This window comes from Pinus tabuliformis, chromosome 9, assembly GCF_031772625.1.
Source record: "Pinus tabuliformis cultivar Carrire ecotype Pingquan chromosome 9, CPIR1, whole genome shotgun sequence".
Taxonomy (NCBI): domain Eukaryota; kingdom Viridiplantae; phylum Streptophyta; class Pinopsida; order Pinales; family Pinaceae; genus Pinus; species Pinus tabuliformis.
The window spans coordinates 1414573960-1414598494 of NC_142307.1; the positions used below are offsets into that span (position 1 = coordinate 1414573960).

Genomic DNA, 24535 nt, shown 5'->3' on the forward strand with positions numbered 1-24535 from the left:
AAATAGCAAAATGGTTTTGTTACAATTGTGATAACAAATACACTAAAGGCCATAAGTGTGCCGAGAAGAAATTATTTTACATAGTTTTTGAAGATGAGGAAGAAAAGGAACAAGAAATATCAAAATAAAAAGATATACATGAGGAACCAACCCCAAAGAAAGAAGAAATGAATATGGCCAAATCTTGTAATGCATTAGCAGGAATTACCACTCCTCAAACTCTTAATATATAAGGATATATCAAGAAGAAAAAGGTAATAGTGCTGATTGATTTAGGTGGTACCCATAATTTTATTCATTTTAAGATATCCAAGGAATTGGATTGCTTTCTATATCCAACACCAGAGTGTCAAGTGATGGTTTCAAATGGAGGAACTATAAATTTCTCAGGGAAGTGCTACAATATCAAGATAACCATGAGGGAATATGCTTTGAATAATCCAGTGATTTCTATTCCTATGGGTGGTGATGATGTTGTATTAGGAGTCCAATGATTACAGCCTTTGGGGATGATAGCTTTTAATTTTCAAGAAATTTCCTTGAATTTTTTTGGGAAGGAAAGGAAATTGAATTAAGGGGTATTGAAGGTATATGTTTTAACCCCGCACATAAATTACCTGCATACAAATTCTAAAAAATAGAAAATAAACAATGGCAAGAGCATAACACATAAAACAAATATACACAAAGATTTTCCCCTGGATCCCAAAACCGAGACTACCAGATTGATTTTTCATTATATTCCTTTCAATGTTACAATACATATATATACATGTCGAAGCATCCATAAACCCCAATCCATTAACCCTGTATTAGAACATAATTGTAGTTCCCTTGACCGGATCTACAAAATACCATGGAACGAAAACCACCACACCCAAAACCATGTGCGAAATCCATGCACAAAACCTAACATAAGGGAGACTAGGCAATATAATCAAACCTAATGACATGATAAAGATTTTGAAGAAAGAACAACGAGGCATAATTGCACAATTATGTTTTCTATAGGTTCAAACATCAAAACATCCTTTTCTCCAGATCTCCAAAGAGTCTAGGACAATCATTCCAAGGTATTTGACACTCCCAGAGGTCTCCCACCTATTCATAATCATGATCATACTATTCACTTGATTCCAGGAAGTGTTCCTCCAAACATCATACCTTATAGATATCCCTATGCCCAAAAGAGTGAAATTGAATGTATCGTGGCATAAATGCTAGAGGAAGGCATAATTCAACCTAGCCAAATTTCTTTCTCTTCTCGAGTAGTATTGATGCACAAGAAGGATGGATAATGGCTTATGTGTCCAAATTATAAAGAGCTCAACCAACTCACTATTAAAGATAAATTTCCCATTCATGTCATTGATGGTTTGTTGGATGAATTGCATGGATAAATTTAATTGACCAAGCTGGATCTTCATTCCGGATATCATCAAATTAGAATGAAGACAAAGGACATTCCAAAAACAACATTTAGAACTCAAGAAGATCATTATGAATTTGTGGTCATGCATTTTGGCCTTACCAATGCAATGTTGGCATTATGAATAATGTGTTGTCCTTGATGGAAACCTATCTGATGAATTTTCCTTTGATGGAAACCAACTTGATACATATGTCAACATGATTTGTCTACAAATGTGACAAAGAGTTTTGACAAAGGCATAGCAGTTCAGAGGCAGAGGAATGAAAAAGTTGAAATTTCAAGAAGTACATGTGGGTTATGTTAAGAAAAGTCGTGTACACACATAGTTATGAAGAAGCAAAGGTGCATATAGTTTCCACACCATGGTATTCTAAATACCAAGGATCCTTACCATGGTATTGCCCTGTGGTATTGGATAGATGTTTTGATCGCATCCAAGAAAACCATCAGTTGGAGTATGGTTTTGACCTATGGTATTAGATAAAGGATAAGCTATATAAGGAGATGAAGAGCAAAGTGACAGGGTGTGCAAGTAATGAATATCTTATGAATAGTTAGATCTGAAGCAAATATGCATGTAATGGGCTATTGATGTTTTTTTGATCTAAAACTAAGTATGCACCCAAGAATTCGATGATGGATAAGATCCAATAGATTTGAGATGACTATCTTGACTATGAGGTAATTCGATCTGTGTTGATAGTGTCTTTACGCATGATCTGTGTGTGTCAAGATCTAGGTATGTCTGAAGTTTTATGTTGTAGCAAAGGTTTGAATATGAAATTTTAGATATGTACGCAAGTTTTATAGCCTGCAAGGCACGTACAAATGCAGGATGTGACACTGGTAAGTCGTGTATACGTGGGTTTGTTTCTTTAAAAGCGCGTATACACACGGTTTTTGTGTGAGGAAAGTAGGTACATAATGTAGAGTTTTGACGAAAAGGATGTTTGATTAGTTTAATTAGCCTTGATGTATTCCTGTCATCTCTTAATGAAGTCTTCTTGATGATATGGGCTTAAACAATGATGTTTTGATTAAGGATTGATTGATTGAAGAATGATGATGATACTTGTTGTTTGTGATTGAAGTTCATTGAAGGTTATGTGGTTGTTTTAGAATGATGCATTATATATGAGTATGAATCAGTATTTATTTCAGAATGGAAATGGTTTAGTTTTCAGAAATAAGTGATTTAAAATCTGTATGTGGGTATTCTTCATGGCAAATGCGTACACACGCGGATTTGCTACTGTAAAGTAGCATATATATTTTGATATATGATTGATCAGGGTTTGCAGTAATAAAATCTGGTTTCTATGATGTGCACTATGTTGATTGGTATTTTGGTTACAGTGATATGACTATTTTGGTTGTTTAAGTTTGGGTTTCATTTGATTGGTTGATTCAGTTGATTCAGTGCATGGATTTAGTGATTGATTGATTCAGTTGGGTCAAAGATTGATGATTCAGTTACAGTGATAAGATTCAGTTTTGATGATTGGTTTTGGGCTTAAATGTTGGTAGTGGGTCCAATGTAAAAATTTGATGAAACCTAGCCTACAGTTGTGATGTGTTGTAGCAGGTGGATCCAGTATGAAAATTTATGAAACATGGTCCCTAAAGGTGTTGAAGGTTGAAGTCTTCAATGAGGGAGTTGAAGCTTCCTTCCAGTGGTAGCTGGTAAATTAGACCAGGGGTTGGATCTCCCTTCTAGTGGGTGTCGGTAAACGAGATTAGGGGGTTGGTGCTCCCTTCCAGTGGGTGCTAGAGAATGAGTGAAGGTTGTAGCCTTCTATAGGTGGGTGTCTCCATGCTGGTATGAGTCTGCGCTAGTACAAGATTGTAATAAGGTTTTCTTTATATTAAAAATAATATATAGATGACATCGGTGGTGGTTTTTTTCCCACATTGGGTTTCCATCTTAAATCTTGGTGTTCATGTGTGTTTCTTATGTGTGATGGCTTATTTTGTTCTTATTGCACATGATTACTATCCGTTTAATGTTTAATGAAGTACTGCAAAAGTAATTTTACTTGATGTATGCTAGTTGTTTGAATAATAATCACGTACATACGCGGGTTGCCTTCAACAAAGTCACATACAAAAATATGGATATGAAATTGAAAATTTTAATGATTTCAAAATACTGATTCAACCCCCTCTCATTATTTTTCCCAACAATTGGTGTCATAGAAAGTCCTTCAGCAGAAGCTTGATTGCTTGAAGGAGATTTGTCAAGATGAGTAGTCATGAAGGAGTATTTTCTATCAGACCTCCTATATTTAATGGAAATAACTTTTTATTTTGGAAAGTTAGGATGAGAGCATACTTGCAGGCACTAGGAGCCAATGTATGGGAAATTATTGAAAGTGGATATTAATAGCTAGCCTCTATTCCTTCAGATATTGTAGGAAATAAACAATATGAAACAAATGTAAAAGCTGTAAATTCCATCTTGGGAAGTCTGGCCGAGTCCGAGTTTGTGAAGGTAATGCAACTAAACACAACAAAGGGAATGTGGGATAATATTATCCAAAGTTATGAGGGCGACACTAAGGTAAAAGGTGCTAAACTTCAAACATTCAGAATATAGTATGAGACATTGAAAATGCATGATGATGAAAGCATTGCAACATTTTTTATTAGAGTAGATGAAATTTTTAACTCCATGAGAAATCTTGGTTAAGAGATAAAAGATGCTACTATTGTTGAAAATATTTTGAGATCTTTGGCTTTGAAGTTTGACTCCAAAGTATCTGCTATTGAAGAAATGCAGGATCTGAAAAGTCTCACACTTGATCATCTCCATGGAATATTGACAACATTTGAGATGCGGAAAGGTGGTCCTTTAGACATGAGAGAACTGAACTTTAATTCTACTGCAAAAGGAAAAGAAAAGAAATAATCAGGTTATGTATCATAAGGAGAAGAGGAAAAATTCATAAAGAAACTCCAAGTGGGTGCAGCAAGATTCAAAGGTAAGCTTCATTTCAAATGTTTTTCTTGTGGTAGAGTTGGTCATTACACTGCTAAGTGTCCCAGTAGAGAAAATCAGAAGAAAGGAAAAGAAGCTGCAAAAATAAATAGGAAGAGATTTGAAAACAAAAGTTTTTATACACATGAAGAAAATGATGGTCTTTCAAATGGTGAAGAAGGTGAGTCCGATCAAGATTGTCACTTACTTATGGCATTTGAAGATAAAAGTAATAATAAGTTTGATGGCCTAGAAGAAAAGGGTACTTTTATTGAAAAATTTGATAGGAATATATCAAATGCAGTAACAATTACAAATGTCAGCAAATATTCAAGTTTGGGAGAAACTCGCTTTTTATTGATCAAGAATGAAGAAGACGAAGCATCATCAGGTATGGGTTTTTGTTCAAAATGTGATCCATTTTCTTGTCTATGCAACAATGATAGTGAAACCACTAAGCTTGCACTTATGGGTAAAAGTGAAAGTAAGTACTCTAAAGAGAAAACATATTAAAAAATGATGCCTCTTGAAGTAGTAGGTCAAGGCAAGTTAGAATAAAAGGAAAATACATATGTGCCTATGCCAAGCAAAGATAACTATCAACAATGGAAAGAAAATATGAAGGATAATATAATGAATCTCGATGTTTAGAATCTAGTGTGCAATGGTTACACCAAGTTTCCTCCATCAGACAAGGAAGTGCAAAAGAACAATAAGGCTTTGAGTAACATCTTTTGTAGCATATCTGATTCAATATTGAATAAGGTTATGCATTATACTACTGCAAATCAAGTGTGGGATAAGCTACAAGAAATACATGAAGAAGTCCCAAAGGAATATTTCTCAGGTAATCTTATATCTAACAATGTGTCCAAAATGATAGATGGAGTTGTTGATTCAAAAGAAGACAGGTTAGAAGAAATTTTTGATCTTAGAACAAAACTTGATCTTGCTTTGAAAAAGATTGTTAATCTTAAAGATAAGTTGCAGGCTTATGATAACAAGGATCATGTTGGTATGGTATCTAACCAATATTGTGAAGGTCTTGAAGCTGAGGTCATCTCTCTAAGAGAAGATCTTGAAAAATCAGATAAGCGGAATGAAGAACTACTTCAAGCATTTGAAGAACAAGAAAATGGGCTAAAAGAAGAGATTATAAAATTAAAAAAACAAATGGAGGAAGGAAGAAAGTTTTAAGAAATTATGAAGAAGCAGTGTTTAGAAAAGGAAAAGAAATATTAGGTTGAGGTAAATATCCTAAAAGGTAAATTAGAAGAAAAAGCTAAACATTTGCGATATTAAGATAGTACTAAGATTTTGGATAATATTCTTAGTAGTCAGAGGTCTCCTACCATCAAATATGCTCTTGGTTTTCACGAAACTATTGAAGGAGAATCTAGTTCACAAGCTGAGGCAAGGAATTCTAATGAAAAATATGAAACACTCAACAAAGAGATAAGAAGTCAACCTAATCAACAACCAAGGAAAGAAAATCTTCAAAGGAAATCATTTACTCCTAACTATAGAAGCATTAATCGATTTTCTCCTTTGATCAATAATGTTGAATATTCTATATGTCATATTATGGACATGTTGCGGCCAATTGTAGAAGTAGAATGTTTCAAGGTAATAACCATCTCATAGAAATATCATTAGCTTCCAAGTACTTTAAGGGATATTGTTTTGCTTGCAATATGTGATCCGAATTTAAACAGGAACGTAACAAATTACATATATAACCATAAATACAGACATGTAGTAGAAATAACACTATCTTTCATTAATATCAAATAATTAAATATGCTTACAAACAGAATGGAAATGAGACTAGCTCGGGTGATGGTAGCTTATCTCTGAGAAGAGATGTGGTGGCTACATGCCTCTGAACCGAGTTAAAATGAGGCTCAAGGGCCTTTTTATTATTGAAAAATAAGAGAAAGCCCTAAACAACCAAAACCCTAACCCAAGGAGATGTAACACCAAGAGTTTATGGGCCTTGTTGGGGTTAGTTGGGCAGCTAACTTCCCGGGGTCGTAACTTGGTCATATTATCTCCGTTTGACGCGCATGATACCTCATTGGAAAGATCTCTCCAAGGAGTACAACTGAAAAGGTGATTTCATTAAAATTGCTTGGAGTATATTTCCAAAAAATGTCGTTTAGGGCCTCAAAACGACCCTGGAAGTTGAGGACCTGAAAAACTGCCAAAAATAGTAAACTATGCTACAATTAAGGAAACTGAAAAAATAAAAGAAACAATGGTGGGGGTTCATGTGGAATAGGTGGGTGGCTACCAATATCCACCTGGATCATTCCTCCCCCCTTAGGAAGAAATGGTCTCCATTGCATTGAGTTCCTCCATGAGATGAGAAAACTTCTGCTGAACTTGGTACCTAGTAAGCCATTTTCCTTGGTGCAGGGGTTGGCTGGCTATGAAAACTCAATATAGTTGGATATTTTGATAGTGAGTGTTCTTTATATGTGTGTCCATGATCCAATTAGTTTCAACTTGTTCCATGTAGTCTGTATTTAACAATGTTGGTGTGAGCTGTTCTGCAATGTCGGATGTGTCTAGTAATGGTGGAAAGTATGGCCAAAGGCGATCCACATTGAACATTGGGTGCAGGCCAAGGAATGGGGGAATGGTGAGCTCGAAATAATTATCTCATATAGCCTTGGTGATGGTGTATGGCCCATATTTAAGTGGACGAATCTTGCAGTGGGGCCCAGCGAGGCACTCGTTCTGCAAAGGTAGCCAAACTTTGTTGCCCACTTGGAACTTGTGTGGCACTCGATGCTGATCATGCCACTGATTGTAATTAGCATTGGGTTTTTCTATATGTCATGGAATTATTGGTGGATTGTTGGAGGGAAATGTTCCCCTAGGGCTTTTTGGGTTGAAACCCTAGCAGACTGAAAGTTATCTATTCAAATAAACACATGTTCACACAGCCATTATGCTATTATAAGAAAATTCTATTGTAAAGGGTACGTACCTTAGGTCCTACGTTTGAGAAGGCCCTTAGGGTCCAAACCCTTCTTGGAGTTCCCTTCTTCTCTTTTGTCCTGCAAAACAACCGATTCCAAAGAACACAGCAGTATATGGACAAAACCTTATAAAGAAACCATCTTCATGTTATAAATAAAGGTAGTTAGTTATGAAATCCAAACAACCATTTACATATGAATTCTAAACATGAATATTGTTATCACTGAAAATGCTGTAGTTAAAAATTTTTAGCCTGGCTTAAAGAGTGGGTGTTTTCACAGCGCCTGAATTCTTTTCAGCAGTTTCGCAGTGCTACCTGTTTGAGTGGTTTCGTAGCGTGCTACGAAACTAGGGATTTGTTCGAGTTTTCATTGAAGGCTCAGACTTCAGGGGTTAAACCTTGTATTCAAATGCATGAGAAGCATGGAAGCGAATGATTAAAGTGAATTATTAACTGGAACTACATCAGCAATATAAATCAAGGTGGTAATGGAGAAGTGGCTCAAGGCTTTGCTGCCTTTTCTAATACACCGGTTGCTTATTCTGTTTCCTCTTAGTCTATCATTTCAATGTTCACATAATGGTTGAAGAATGATTTGTCACCTTAAATACTGGTATCTGTGAGATCGCTTTGGAGATTACAAATTGGGTTGTCATTAATTGTCTTCCTAATGAAAGAGTTCTTTAATTCATGGAGAATTCATTAGAGGGCCAGATGCTGCCAGCAGACTCAAAGCGGTTGTTTGAAAAGCATGTTGTTTCTTTAGTTCCTTTCATTCCAAATCTCATACTGAATGTATTCGTAGACTGGAAAGAAAGGCTATTGAAGGCTTTTACACGAGCATTTGCAAAGGGTAACTCAAGTTCGACAATGAAGCTCTTATACCTCTCGTCAATTGAAAACATGTTTTTTCATGATGTACGAGATAAGTCTTCTTCTAGTGTTTCTAAGAGAAATGGTCAATTTGTTTCCGAAGCTATTATGGAAGCTGAGGCATGACAAACCCAACGCATCCAATGCTGTATTAAGGGTTCTTCTTCATATTGGTCGTTCTGCTCCTGTAGATTCTATGCTGCTTGCAGAATATACGAAATTACAGCCAGTGTTACAAATAGGCAGCGTTGTGTTTATTTTTGCAGGGGATCACGTTTTTTTTTAAACTGAGATACACAGTACCTCCTTAATGCACGTTGGTTCATTATTAATGCACATATTGAAGACATGAAAGTGTTCTTTTGAAATGCGGTGATCAATGCCAGGTGTCAAGTAGTTTTATAATAGTTTGATTGCTACAAGACCGCCATTATTAGTGGCACAAGAGCTGGTATTAGATTAACTGGTGCCGTTAAAAGATAAGTGCGCATTAAACAAAAACAAAAGAAGGATGATGCCATTCCTAGAAAGAGAGGAGAAATCGTTGTCGTAAAGACAAGGAAGCACATGGCAGAGCTCGAAATAGAAGAATTTCCTTTGTCAAGGTGGATGGTATTATTTAGATATTGTCTTCTACAAACGTGGTAACGTGCCGGTTACATGCTCCAGCTAGCGACCAAGAAACTTCTCAAGCTCCACAGAAGTTTTGGAGTTTAAAGAATTACCAAAGCACAAGTTAAATTCAGAGGGAGATTGTAAATATTTCAAGAACCATGGCTCTCAGAAGATTTGCGCTACATTAGATTACATTCATCACACTTTTGATAAGTATGCTATTAGTTCTGCACTCTGTAGCGGAAGTGTTAGGAGGGCGATGTGATTTTGTGGATCAGGGTGCTCACATTGCATTAGATAATGGAATTGTGTGAGTCACCATATCAAAACCAGCGGGGATAATTACAGGCATACGTTATGGAGGGCTTGACAATTTGCTCGAAATTCTCAACAAAGAAATGAACAGAGGGGATCATGTTTTGTAGTGAAGCGACCCTTCATCTCCAACCCAATGGTCAGATTGTGGATAGTCTAGTCGTGGGTTGGTTGATCAGTGGTATCTTGGAGCGCAATCTAGAGCAGTGTATCACAGAACTTGTGCAATCACGGCAAGCAAATAACAATGAAAACAAATGTAAACTAATCTCATACTGACAGTGCGATTAATGGAGCATGTTGAAGTTTCTCAGATTTTGTACTGATGTGCCAGTAATTGAGTCATAGTGATAAAGTATGCATTAAAAAAAAGTGTGACTTGATAACAGAGATCGATATATGTTGTGCATTGCAGCGAGTGGAGCTCCCTCATAAACCTGTAATATGGTGCATCTTCTCTGCAGGGAATGAGTCTATGCACATAGATAAGAGCGATTAGACTGAAGACTGAGTTCTGAGCTATCAAGGGCCGAGTTCATTACAGATTTGAGTGGCTGGGGTATCATCTTTGTGTGGCTACCCGGAGGAGATGGTCTTCACTCTGACCCTGAGTCTACACATTGTTGGTGTTGCGGCCATTTTCTGGGCTGAATGCAGCTCTGAAATCAAGCTCTGTAACCAAGGACTGAAAATACAGTTATGTTCTCTCGGAAAAATATTGATATTTAGAGAGTAAGAGCTACCAATTTTGGAGTCAAGCTGATGAGAATGGGCTTTTCTCTATAGAAAATGTTTACCCTGGTACCTACAATTTCTATGGTTGGGTGCCGGGTGTTCTTGGTGATTATATGAAAGAAGGCTTGATTAACATATATTCAGGTTCGATTCAATGATGCAAATATATATAAACCACATTTTGATACCATGCAATTTGGGAAAGATAATGCCATTGCTCGTCATGGCAACCATGGTTTGTACCATCTGTTTAACATTGATGTTTCTGGAAATTGGATCTGTCAACTTATTTGTCTTGTACCCATCCAAATAGCCTGGGCTGAAAACAATGGATTACATCCTTTGCTTAATGGGTTTCAGATACCTCCCCATCACACTTATGCAGATAGCATATCTCTAGCAAACTTGCTCTGTTTTGGCTTATATGACGCTGTGTTGAGTCAGTGGGATGGTAAAATCATGGTGGTCTCATCAATTGCAGTTGGTTCATCTGATGAAGGTTCATGTTACAGGGAATGTGATTCTGAATCTTAGCATAGCAAAGGTGAAACCGAAGATTGGCAACATCAGCTATTCAATTTTGTGAGAAGTTTAAAGGAGGACTGTGTTTTTTAAATCACACAGCAGTTTCGTAGCGCGCTACGAAACTGCTGTAGGTGATGATTTAAAGCGCAGGGCAGCTAGTGTGATACTGTGAGCAGCTAGTCTGACACGGTGAGCGGGAGTTGAGGAAGAAGAACAGCTGTCTATCAAATACCACCTACAGCACATCAGAAGCCTGGCATCATTCCATACTTGGGGTTATTAAAAGATTTGGGAGCAGGCTGCTATACTTTAGGAGAATGTTGGGAGACAGAAACCGATAAATAGGAGCACACCTTCTGGTCATTAAATGAGCCATCAGCGCTTTCAAGCATCCCAAGTCAGCATCCATTGCATCTGTAGCTCAGCCATATCAGATTAATCGAAGGAGGACAGCTGTCAAAGCATTCAAGAAAGCATCCAGCATACGAGGAGAATGGAATTAATATTTTAGTTTGATTAGGATTGTGTGTAATTATAGTTCAGCATGTTTGTAATTAATGCATTAGTTAGAAGCATGTAGGAGTAGTTAATAGGGCATTCGAGCTCATTCTAGAGAGGAGGAATGTATTCCTATATATGGTGAAAACTAGGATGTAATAGGGGTTGGATACTATATACAAAAACAGAGTTTTTTGAGCCTATGTAAAGACTGTTACAGTAATGGTAAAACAGGTTATTTCTTCTCAAGATTCTCAATGGATTGTGTTGTTCGAGTGTGATAGTGGTTTAGTTTCTTAATGTTCTTTTTACAGCCTTGTTATAGCACAATCACTCAGAATTCATATTATATGCTCTGACTTCCTGTGTGTTTGACAAGCTGTGGGTTTTGGTGAAGCATGCTTGAACAGCTAATGCAAAGAGCCTTGACTTCCATGAAATGACTGTGCTTTTGTCTATTAGATGTGAGAGACTCCATAGCCCAATGAATACTTATTTGATATGTATCCAACCAGCTATATTTATATAAATGTATGAAGAGTTAGCCCTCTGTTGTTGTGATTAATTTCCTATCAAAAGCCTGTGAGAGAGCCCTCTCTGATTAGGAAGGCTAATTCCTAGTCTAAAGTCTGGTCTGAAACAGTTACACGAAGCCTTGCTTGGTTGCAGCCCCTAGTACTGGTTTTGTGATAACATTTTGGTGCGTCTGCCGGGAGCTTAAGATTGAATTTCTGAAGGTAGCAGGAGTTCAAATGATTTTCAAGGCTGCAGAACTACCTTGGCGACTCCACACATCAAAGAACAAATTAGAAGGTGACTCCACTGCTAGAAGATCAGTAGCTTGATGAAGTTTCAAGAAGGATTCCACTGCAAGAAAGAATGCCAGGTATGCTCCTATGAATCGGTCTCATATCCCTGGTTTTCCAAATCCTATGCCAAAGGTTGATTGGTTGGATGATCTTCCAATATTCAAAGATGAAAAGAAGGATGATGCTGCTCTCCATTTGGTTAAGTTTCACATACATGTACGCAGTCTTAAGGTTCATTTCCCTGAAGATTGTCTCATGAGGATGTTTATGGCTACTTTAGAAGGAGAAGCATGGTCTTGGTATAAAAGTTTGGAAAATGATTCATTATCTTCTCTTGCTGATTTCCATGATGCGTTCTGTGAAATGTATAAAGAATGTTATCCTTCTTTGTTGCTGCTCAAAGATTGCTGTAGGCATTCTTTGAATCTTATTCAGTACTTGGAGGATTGTTATGATGATGATGAATTTACAGATGAAGAAATTTTAGAGGCTCTTCATAACAATGTTTTTCAGCACCAAGGAGAAAGTATATCATCCCATGAAACGCAGCATGAGGAGCAGCAGGGGTTTAGTTGTGAAACCCATGTTTCATCCTTTGATATTGATGTAGAGATGCAGCAGATTGGTCCGGCTTCAGATCATGATGAAGATGAAATTGATTGCACCCAGCAAGAAGAAATATTGGAGGAAATTTTCTATGACCCTCAGGCAGAGGAAAAGCTTGCTCAATTTTGTAATTCCTTGCAGCAGCTTACTTCAAATAATGATCATAGTAGTGAGGAAAATTACATTGTTTGTGAGCATCATTCAGAAAGGCAGTTGGATAGTATATCAAATAAATTTGGTGTGGCCAAAGATAAGTTGTCTAAAGATACAGAAAGTTTTGAGAATCAGCAAACTAACCATGTGTTTTTTGACCCTATAGCTGAATACATGGATAAGATTTACTGTTCAGGCGGCTTCCAGTTATATTTTCATGTTGAAGAACAGTTACACCTCATGCCGCCTCGGTTACTTCAGTATCTGATTTATTTTTGTTTCAAGCACAGCCAAAGGACTCAAATGTCAGATAAGATGAATGATTGGCTACATTGGAAATTTCACATTGATTGAGCTGAAGAAGTTTGAATTGTTAGGGTAGGTAGGTAGGTAAATTGCAAATAAGCTCAAAGTTGGCTGAGCATTTATTTTTCAGTAGATATAATTTTCTTTCTCCTACAATCATGCTGGTCAGGCAAATTTTTGTTTGTCAAATCAATGGATAAGGCACTGGAGCTGCATGTTCTTAGTGCGCCACAAGGGCACACTATCCCTAGTGGAGCCATCAAAGAACTACCTTGGCGACTCCACACATCAAAGAACAAATTAGAAGGTGACTCCACTGCTAGAAGATCAGTAGCTTGATGAAGTTTCAAGATGGATTCCACTGCAAGAAAGAATGCCAGGTATGCTCCTATGAATCGGTCTCATATCCCTGGTTTTCCAAATCCTATGCCAAAGGTTGATTGGTTGGATGATCTTCCAATATTCAAAGATGAAAAGAAGGATGATGCTGCTCTCCATTTGGTTAAGTTTCACATACATGTACGCAGTCTTAAGGTTCATTTCCCTGAAGATTGTCTTCCATGTAATCAGCTATAGGGTCCCAAAACACATGATCAGCTTGTCCTTCCTTGAAACTTTCCAGCTGTGCAAACTGATCTTCAACCACAGTATTCAGTTCCTCAATCGTGAAAGAGAGAGGAACCAGCATAGTCTCCTTGTGTTCTGTCATAGAAAGCTGCTGAAAATAATGATCATGATAACACTTTTCATCTTCAGGCTCCTGATTCTCAACCACACAAGACCCCTCTGATGTGCTATCCACTTTTCTATTTGACAAGCTATCCAGTTGCTTTTCTGAATCATTCCAACAAACAATGGAATTTTCCTCACTATTATGATTATTATTTGGAGTAAGCTGCTGCAAGGAATTACAAATTTGAGCAAGCTTTTCCTCTGCCTGAGGGTCATAAAAAATTTCCTCCAATATTTCTTCTTGCTGGGTGCAATCAATTTCATCTCCATCATGATCTGAAACCTGACAAATCTGCTGCATCTCTACATCAATATCTAAGGATAAAACATGGTTTTCACAGGTAAACTCTTGCTGCTCTTCATGCGGTGCTTCATGGAGTGTTATACCTTCTTCTTGGTGCTGAAAAACATTGTCATGAAGAGCCTCTAAAATTTCTTCATCTGTAAATTCATCATCACCATAACAATCCTCCAAGTACTGAATAAGATTCAAAGAATGCCTACAGCAATCTTTGAGCAGCAACAAAGAAGGATAACATTCTTTATACATTTCACAGAAAACATCATGGAAATCAGCAAGAGAAGATAATGAACCATTTTCCAAACTTTTATACCAAGACCATGCTTCTCCTTCTAAAGTAGCCATAAACATCCTCATAAGACAATCTTCAGGGAAATGAACCTTAAGACTGCGTACATGTATGTGAAACTTAACCAAATGGAGAGCAGCATCATCCTTCTTTTCATCTTTGAATATTGGAAGATCATCTAACCAATCAACCTTTGGCATAGGATTTGGAAAACCAGGGATATGAGACCGATTCATAGGAGCATACCTGGCATTCTTTCTTGCAGTGGAATCCATCTTGAAACTTCATCAAGCTACTGATCTTCTAGCAGTGGAGTCACCTTCTAATTTATTCTTTGATGTGTGGAGTCGCCAAGGTAGTTTTGCAGCCTTGAAAATCATTTGAACTCCTGCTACCTTCAGAAATTCAATCTTAAGCTCCCGGCAGACGCACCAAAATGTTATCACAAAATCACTACTGAGGGCTGCAACCAAGCAAGATTTCATGTAACTGTTTCAGACCAGACTTTAGATTAGGAATTAGCCTTCCTAATCAGAGAGGGCTCTCTCACAGGCTTTTGATAGAGAATTAATCACAACAACAGAGGGCTAACTCTTCACACACTTATGAAAATATAGCTGGTTGGACACACATCAAATTGGTCTTCATTGGGCTATGGAGTCTCTCACATTTAATAAACAAAATCACAGTCATCTCATGGAAGTCAAGGCTCTTTGCATCAGATGTTCAAACCTATTTTACCTAAACCAAAGCCTGCTAAACATACAGGAAGTCAGAGCATTAAAAATGAATTCTGAGTGATGTTCAAACAGGCTTCACCAAAACCCACAGCTAGTCAAACACACAGGAAGTCAGAGCATACAATATGAATTCTGAGTGATTGTGCTATAACAAGGCTGCAAAAAAGAACATTAAGAAACTAAAACACTATTACACTTGAACAACATAATCCATTGAGAATCTTGAGAAGAAACGACCTGTTTTATCATTACTGTAACAGTCTTTACATAGGCTCAAAAAACTCTGTTTTTGTATATAGTATCCAACCCTTTTTACATTCTAATCTGATCCCTATATAGGCAAGCAAACTCACCCACCTCGAGCTTCCTCCTCCAGCATGAGGGGAGCCTCGAAGGTGGCTATTAACTACTCCTACATGCTATTTAACTAATGCATTAATTACAAAAGTGCTAAGCTATGATTACATAAAGTCCTAATCAAACTAAAACACTAATTCATTTCTCCTCGTAATATGATTCTTCTTGGATGCTGGACAGCTGTATGATTTCCATTATGGCTAAGATATGTTAAGGGAGCATTCACCGAGCAAGCTGGTCTCGGATGCTAGCTGTAAGACAGCTTATTAATTGATAAAATTAATCACCCTATATCCACGGTCCCCTGTCTTCCATTCCTCTTCATCATTTAAAAACCACACTCCAAGTTCTTTGAACCTTTAATTAACAACGCATAACCACCATATGTTATATGATCTGGATGCTTCAAGGACCAAACAGGTGTATCAACCGAACATTCTGGTAACCCCACCAATACCCTAGTAGCTCGATCATAAATTGCCTTTGAGAAAACTTTATGAAAATAAACAAAATATTTTATTTTCTCTTCAAGACCTACACCTGTCACTGTTTGAGCTGTTAGGAAATCCATGTATGATCTCTCTGCCTGTGTTTGAGACCTTCTTTTTACCGTTAGCTGACCTCATCATCAAAATTCATTGTTTTTCCACAAAACAGCATTCTACAGCAGTTTCGTAGCGCGCTACGAAACTGCTGTAGATGTCAAAACAGAACCTATGTATCTTTGAAGCGTTTTCTGCTTAGATTCATGATCTCTTCAGACATTTGTACAGCAATTAGGAACCTAAATAGTTTTAAGAAGATGAAGCTTGCTTCTGTCATTACATATCACAGCCAACTTGATTAGCATCAAACCAATAAAAAGCTTCATAAATCCCAACTGGAACATAAAGTCACTGTAGTATTCCTTGCTGTCTTCAAATCTTCAAATGAGGTGGTCTTTTTCAAAGTACAGATCTTAAAGTTGGAAGAATTCAACACTTGGACATTAAGCTCCTTAGGATTATCAAACCAAACTATCTCAACCTACTGTACCAATTTAACTGGGTCTACATATATCAACTTCGGCTTGTCTGTCAGAATCAGCTGCATCTTTTTGTTGTAAAGTTTCCGAATTTTCTTAACCAATGAAACCATCACAATGAACTCCCCTGGATCTAGAAATTTCTCCCATTTAGAGTCACAGTTAATGGTGGGGCTAACTTTGGAGCCAGCATACTCCTAACATTATCCCAGTCAACTCCCTTGAAGAAAGGATGACTCTAGAGAGAAGCATACCCTTAAGGGCCAGAAGCCAATCTTTTAGATGGGTCCATATCCAGCAAACAATCAATAAGGTGCCATGCTTCAGAAGAAAAATATTCAGGAAATTTGAAATCTCTATCCATGATCCTTTGGAATGTGAGCCACTCACTGCCATCTTTAAAAGGTAATATGTCAGACAGCATCTGATACAACGCGCAACCCAGTGCCCATAGATCGTTTCCAATTGTTGGAGGTGCATGCTTAAGGACCTCTGGCGGAACGCAGGCAGCTGTACCAACAAATGTGCAGGTCTTCTCGTTTGAAGTAGTCGGAATAATTGAAATTGAGGTGTTTTCCATTGGTTTGAAGAAGTATATTCTCTTTACATCTCGGTGTATCAGTCCTACTTTGTGAAGGTATTCAAGGACATCCACAATCTCTGCAATATAGAAACGTGCTTCATCCTCTGAAAAACGAGATTTCTTAACAGCACGATTTGAATCCCATCCCAGGATAGAAAGCAACATTCCATGACAGTACTATGAAGATTGCAAACATGTTACAGATGGCAGATTGGTTAGCAAACAAATTTGTGAAGATGACACCCTCTCAATTAAGGAATAAGAAAGATGAAAGTTCTAAATCATATCTTAGCACGGTGACCTTCCATTCCATAAGTTAAAGTTATTCCTTTATAAATGTTGTACCTTCCCAACTTATTCCCAAGCATACCAGTGAATATGGCAGCTCAATGCAGAAATAGGGGAATGATACAACGGCAATGGATTTCCCCGAGACCTGTCATTCCAATTAAATGTGGCTTCATGGCTTCAACAATTTAACCATGCAAACTCTAGCCTTCTGTTCCCTTGGGAGCGTTTGGGTTCCTGCTTACTGACCAACGATCCAAATCTTTATTGTAAATATCAGAAACATTTCCACTGCAAACCCACCATGTGGTAGCCAATCTACAAGATCAAAATTCACAACTTCTGCATGATTCAATCCACAATTGAAACCCCCAAAAACGAGCTTTATTTTACCATATCTGAAAGAACTCTAATCATATGTGTTTCACAAGATCGAAGGATCTTAACAAAAATCCTCTGATCTGATTATCTTCCACAGAATGAAATGTATAGCGCGCACCTGAGCAACACTACGATAGCAGCGATTTTATGATACTCTTTTATCTATCAAATATTCATCAATATTAACAGTTTGCCCGAAAGACGGATTCTAGAAAACCCAGAACTAATCCTTGCAAATTATAAAAGCGCCATTCTATCTCTCCTCCAAATCCAACCTTCCTTCTGTGTTTATTCAATGCGCACTCGTCTTTTAACGACATCAATCAATATCATTCCAGCTTTTGCGCCACATCTCTATCCCAGTGTCACTAACCATGGCGGCCTTATGGCAATCAAATTCTTTATAAAGCTACTTGACACTTGGCATTAATCGCTGCATTTCATAAGAGCACTTTCATGCCTTCAATATATTCATTAATAATGAAACAACGTGCTTAATAACATTCACGCCATTTTCATTTATATCAGTTATTTTAAAAGCCCGTGTGCCTTGAAGAAACGGCTGCAATGCATTTCGCATAAGCCATGAAAGAGGATTTGCTTGATTTTTTAGGTAGCGGGGTGTGACTTAAATCACAGATAAATCCCTTTTCTAGCAAAAGCTTGGCTCGCAAATTCTCAAACGATACCATTCGTCCTTCAAGAATTCATTTACTAAACTCTTCTTCTACATTGCTACCATTCGGACCATTGTGATGACAAATACAGGGGCTATGGTTGTTGAGAAAAGTTCTGGCCTCATACCACGTTACCAATGCACAATAATTATAAAATCAACACCAGAAGAGTTCGGCCTCTAATATCTCGTTTTCTGGCTGAAAAGTTCATGTTTCATAGAATGCATAGATGAACTTTAATATATGTTACTCAATGGCTGGGAAGAAACAAATCTCTTACACCGATTCCAAACAGAATTCTCGGTGTCCCTTTTTTCTTCTACCAGCAATAAACACAATGCTGCCTATCTGTAACACTGGCACAAACTTGTTGAGCCCACACTTCGATAATGGTGGAGGGATAATTTGAAAGTTCCACATCAACTCCAGGAAATGCGCTCCTTATCATTCCCTTTAACTGGAATCAATAGGCTGACCCTTCCATCGTACATTTCTAAAATCTTGACAAAACTCACATGAATGATTTCCAACCCTTTAAAGTAGCTTTTTCATTCCTCCACCAGCAGAACTTGGGTAGTAAATCATAACACTGTGATCATATCCATGAACTGTTTTTTTCACAAAAGGCTTCATAATTCACTTTTCATGGACTTGAACAAAATCCCTTGCTCCACAAAATAGTCCAACTCTTGATAGAGGTAATCCCCGTTTACAAGTGCATACTTGGAGTGGGAATGCCAAAATTTTGAAGGCGCTCATATACCTTTCGATTATCATGGAGAGGATGTTAAGATCTAAGCTCATTCAGAAGGAAAGGCTTTCAAAGAGTAGCATAAGCTTCAACTTTCTCAAAAGGATAGCTGGTTTAATAAAAACAATCACAAATTGACCACTTCATCGTTGCTTCTTCAAGAATGATGATGTCTCCAAATATTATGATCTCAAATTCACCAAATTCCCTCAGCCAATCCAGGATGTACTTCTTGGCAGCAGAAGGAACCTTCTTTTCCATTACGCATACTCCAACTATGATTATGGAGGAGAAATCACTGACATTCATCTCCATATTTCTCAATTCCAAAGATTTGAAACAACAACTTGATTCCTATGTTGTTTATGTAGCTGGTATGAAGGAATGTTACTGTGCGATGCTCTTTGGCCACCGTGAGGAACTACACCATCAAATGCCTTGAGAGAATCGACAATCAACCCTAATAGCTCTTCAGATTGCTCTGGCCATTTTGCAAAATCCATAGATCAGAGTATCATATGCAACAACACCAGAGTTATATTCTTTAGTCAACCTTAGACCTTTAAGCACATCAACCTCATCCACAGCAGTTGCAGTCAGTGTACAATAGACATGCTATGATTCAGGCCTCCACTGAAAACTCAATCAAATCCCCAGTTTCGTAGCACGCTACGAAACCACTCAAACAGGTAGCGCTGCGAAACTGCTAAAAAGAATCCTGGCGCTGCGAAACTGCTAAACAGAATTCAGGCGCTGCGAAAACACCCTGACTTTAAGCTAGACTAAAAATTTTTGACAACAGCATTTTCAGTGATAACAGTGGCTCCACTAGGGATAGTGTGCCCCTGTGGTACACTAAGAACATGCAGCTCCAGTGCCTTATAAGCATGACTGTAGGAGAAAGAAAACTATATCTACTGAGAAATGCTCAGTTGACCTTGAGCTTATTTTGCATTTACCTCTACCTACCTACCCTACCAGCTGCAAACTCCACTTGTAGCTCAAGCAACATGATATTTCCAATGTAGCCAATCATTCATCTTATCTGACATTTGAGTCCTTTGGCTGTGCTTGAAACAAAAATAAATCAGATACTGAAGTAACCGAGGCGGCATGAGGTGTAACTGTTCTTGACCATAATTATGCTTATTGCTTGCATTGGACATATTTTCATAGCCTTCGCTCTTCCGGGATCACTGTACATAGCGTCCATTATAATTGGACTGTGTTTTGGAGCTCAGTGGCCTGTAATGTATGCAGTCATCTCAGAGATATTTGGCCTGAAGTATTATGCAACTCTTTATAATTTCGGAGCTGCAACTCTTTATAATTTCGGAGCGGTTGCGAGCCCGTTGGGATCTTATCTTCTGTTTGTCAGAGTTGTGGAGCATATGTATGACCAAGAGACAAGAAAGCAGTGTACTGCTCTTGGGACTTGTTCGTCTGTGAGCGCGTTTACTTGCACTGGGCATAAATGTTTTCAGGTTTCGTTTATCATTATGACAGTCATGACCCTCTTTGGAGCCATGATTTCTTTTATTCTTGGGTTGAGAACGAGGCAATTCTGCAAAGGTGATATATATGCCAAGTTTAAAGAGCCAGAAAACACAACATCCAAGGAACATGATAATCAAAGAAATCAACAAGCAGGGGCAAGAGGTTAAGTATGACTATGAGGAAAAGATTAACGCAGCTGTGTTCCCTGGTTTTCAAAGTGGTCCTCACAATCATATCATAACTGGCTTAGCTGTTGCTCTTAAATAGGCAACTACCTCAGAGTATAAAGCATATCAAGGGCAGATTCAGTTCAGAGGTAACGGCCTATTTCACTGGTTTGGCAATACCACAAGTTCAGCATGCAATTCAAGTTGTTGATAAAGTAAGAGGGATGGAATGACCTCTTAATGTGTTACAAGTTTCATTGGATGCCACTGTTGGAAAAAATGCAGCCATAAGCACAGTGTTAGCAGAAACTAATGCAGCCATAAGCACAGTGTTAGCAGAAACCAGTGAAGAAGACTGTGTTTTTTAAATCACACAGCAGTTTCGTAGCGCGCTACGAAACTGCTGTAGGTGATGATTTAAAGCGCAGGGCAGCTAGTGTGATACTGTGAGCAGCTAGTTTGACACGGTGAGCGGGAGTTGAAGAAGAGGAACAGCTGTCTATCAAATACCACCTACAGCAAAATGTTATCACAAAACCAGTACTAGGGGCTGCAACCAAGCAAGGCTTCGTGTAACTGTTTCAGACCAGACTTTAGACTAGGAATTAGCCTTCCTAATCAGAGAGGGCTCTCTCACAGGCTTTTGATAGGAAATTAATCACAACAACAGAGGGCTAACTCTTCATACATTTATATAAATATAGCTGGTTGGATACATATCAAATAAGTATTCATTGGGCTATGGAGTCTCTCACATCTAATAGACAAAAGCACAATCATTTCATGGAAGTCAAGGCTCTTTGCATTAGCTGTTCAAGCATGCTTCACCAAAACCCACAGCTTGTCAAACACACAGGAAGTCAGAGCATATAATATGAATTCTGAGTGATTGTGCTATAACAAGGCTGTAAAAAGAACATTAAGAAACTAAACCACTATCACACTCGAACAACACAATCCATTGAGAATCTTGAGAAGAAATAACCTGTTTTACCATTACTGTAACAGTCTTTACATAGGCTCAAAAAACTCTGTTTTTGTATATAGTATCCAACCCCTATTACATCCTAGTTTTCACCATATATAGGAATACATTCCTCCTCTCTAGAATGAGCTCGAATGCCCTATTAACTACTCCTACATTCTTCTAACTAATGCATTAATTACAAACATGCTGAACTATAATTACACACAATCCTAATCAAACTAAAATATTAATTCCATTCTCCTCGTATGCTGGATGCTTTCTTGAATGCTTTGACAGTTGTCCTCCTTCGATTAATCTGATATGGCTGAGCTACAGATGCAATGGATGCTGACTTGGGATGCTTGAAAGCGCTGATGGCTCATTTAATGACCAGAAGGTGTGCTCCTATTTATCGGTTTCTGTCTCCCAACATTCTCCTAAAGTATAGCAGCCTGCTCCCAAATCTTTTAATAACCCCAAGTATGGAATGATGCCAGGCTTCTGATGTGCTGTAGGTGGTATTTGATAGACAGCTGTTCTTCTTCCTCAACTCCCGCTCACCGTGTCAGACTAGCTGCTCACAGTATCACACTAGCTGCCCTGCGCTTTAAATCATCACCTACAGCAGTTTCGTAGCGCGCTACGAAACTGCTGTGTGATTTAAAAAACACAGTCCTCCTTTAAACTTCTCACAAAATTGAATAGCTGATGTTGCCAATCTTCGGTTTCACCTTTGCTATGCTGAGATTCAGAATCACATTCCCTGTAACATGAACCTTCATCAGATGAACCAACTGCAATTGATGAGACCACCATGATTTTACCATCCCACTGACTCAACACAGCGTCATATAAGCCAAAACAGAGCAAGTTTGCTAGAGATATGCTATCTGCATAAGTGTGATGGGGAGGTATCTGAAACCCATTAAGCAAAGGATGTAATCCATTGTTTTCAGCCCGGGCTATTTGGATGGGTACAAGACAAATAAGTTGACAGATCCAATTTCCAGAAACATCAATGTTAAACAGATGGTACAAACCATGGTTGCCATGACGAGCAATGGCATTATCTTTCCCAAATTGCATGGTATCAAAATGTGGTTTATATATATTTGCATCATTGAATCGAACCTGAATATATGTTAATCAAGCCTTCTTTCATATAATCACCAAGAACACCCGGCACCCAACCATAGAAATTGTAGGTACCAGGGTAAACATTTTCTATAGAGAAAAGCCCATTCTCATCAGCTTGACTCCAAAATTGGTAGCTCTTACTCTCTAAATATCAATATTTTTCCGAGAGAACATAACTGTATTTTCAGTCCTTGGTTACAGAGCTTGATTTCAGAGCTGCATTCAGCCCAGAAAATGGCCGCAACACCAACAATGTGTAGACTCAGGGTCAGAGTGAAGACCATCTCCTCCGGGTAGCCACACAAAGATGATACCCCAGCCACTCAAATATGTAATGAACTCGGCCCTTGATAGCTCAGAACTCAGTCTTCAGTCTAATCGCTCTTATCTATGTGCATAGACTCATTCCCTGCAGAGAAGATGCACCATATTACAGGTTTATGAGGGAGCTCCACTCGCTGCAATGCACAACATATATCGATCTCTGTTATCAAGTCACACTTTTTTTTTTAATGCATACTTTATCACTATGACTCAATTACTGGCACATCAGTACAAAATCTGAGAAACTTCAACATGCTCCATTAATCGCACTGTCAGTATGAGATTAGTTTACATTTGTTTTCATTGTTATTTGCTTGCCGTGATTGCACAAGTTCTGTGATACACTACTCTAGATTGCGCTCCAAGATACCACTGATCAACCAACCCACGACTAGACTATCCACAATCTGACCATTGGGTTGGAGATGAAGGGTCGCTTCACTACAAAACATGATCCCCTCTGTTCGTTTCTTTGTTGAGAATTTCGAGCAAATTGTCAAGCCCTCCATAACGTATGCCTGTAATTATCCCCGCTGGTTTTGATATGGTGACTCGCACAATTCCATTATCTAATGCAATGTGAGCACCCTGATCCACAAAATACACATCGCCCTCCTAACACTTCCGCTACAGAGTGCAGAACTAATAGCATACTTATCAAAAGTGTGATGAATGTAATCTAATGTAGCGCAAATCTTCTGAGAGCCATGGTTCTTGAAATATTTACAATCTCCCTCTGAATTTAACTTGTGCTTTGGTAATTCTTTAAACTCCAAAACTTCTGTGGAGCTTGAGAAGTTTCTTGGTCGCCAGCTGGAGCATGTAACCGGCACGTTACCACGTTTGTAGAAGACAATATCTAAATAATACCATCCACCTTGACAAAGGAAATTCTTCTATTTCGAGCTCTGCCATGTGCTTCCTTGTCTTTACGACAACGATTTCTCCTCTCTTTCTAGGAATGGCATCATCCTTCTTTTGTTTTTGTTTAATGCGCACTTATCTTTTAACGGCACCAGTTAATCTAATACAAGCTCTTGTGCCACTAATAATGGCGGTCTTGTAGCAATCAAACTATTATAAAACTACTTGACACCTGGCATTGATCACCGCATTTCAAAAGAACACTTTCATGTCTTCAATATGTGCATTAATAATGAACCAACGTGCATTAAGGAGGTACTGTGTATCTCAGTTTAAAAAAAAACGTGATCCCCTGCAAAAATAAACACAACGCTGCCTATTTGTAACACTGGCTGTAATTTCGTATATTCTGCAAGCAGCATAGAATCTACAGGAGCAGAACGACCAATATGAAGAAGAACCCTTAATACAGCATTGGATGCCTTGGGTTTGTCATGCCTCAGCTTCCATAATAGCTTCGGAAACAAATTGACCATTTCTCTTAGAAACACTAGAAGAAGACTTATCTCGTACATCATGAAAAAACATGTTTTCAATTGACGAGAGGTATAAGAGCTTCATTG

The 24535-nt window shown here is 38.1% G+C and overlaps 1 protein-coding gene and 1 pseudogene across 1 annotated transcript; one reads left to right on the forward strand and one right to left on the reverse strand.

Moving 5' to 3' along the window:
- Nucleotides 1–16119: 16119 nt before the first annotated feature.
- On the reverse strand, nucleotides 16120–17024 carry LOC149153843 (3-phosphoinositide-dependent protein kinase 2 pseudogene; annotated as a pseudogene).
- A 3074-nt stretch (nucleotides 17025–20098) lies between these two features.
- On the forward strand, nucleotides 20099–20620 carry LOC149153844 (uncharacterized). Its single transcript, XM_089443947.1, has one exon. It carries the CDS (start codon nucleotides 20099–20101, stop codon nucleotides 20618–20620), a length of 522 nt encoding a protein of 173 aa, XP_089300073.1.
- The last annotated feature ends 3915 nt before the right edge of the window (nucleotides 20621–24535 follow it).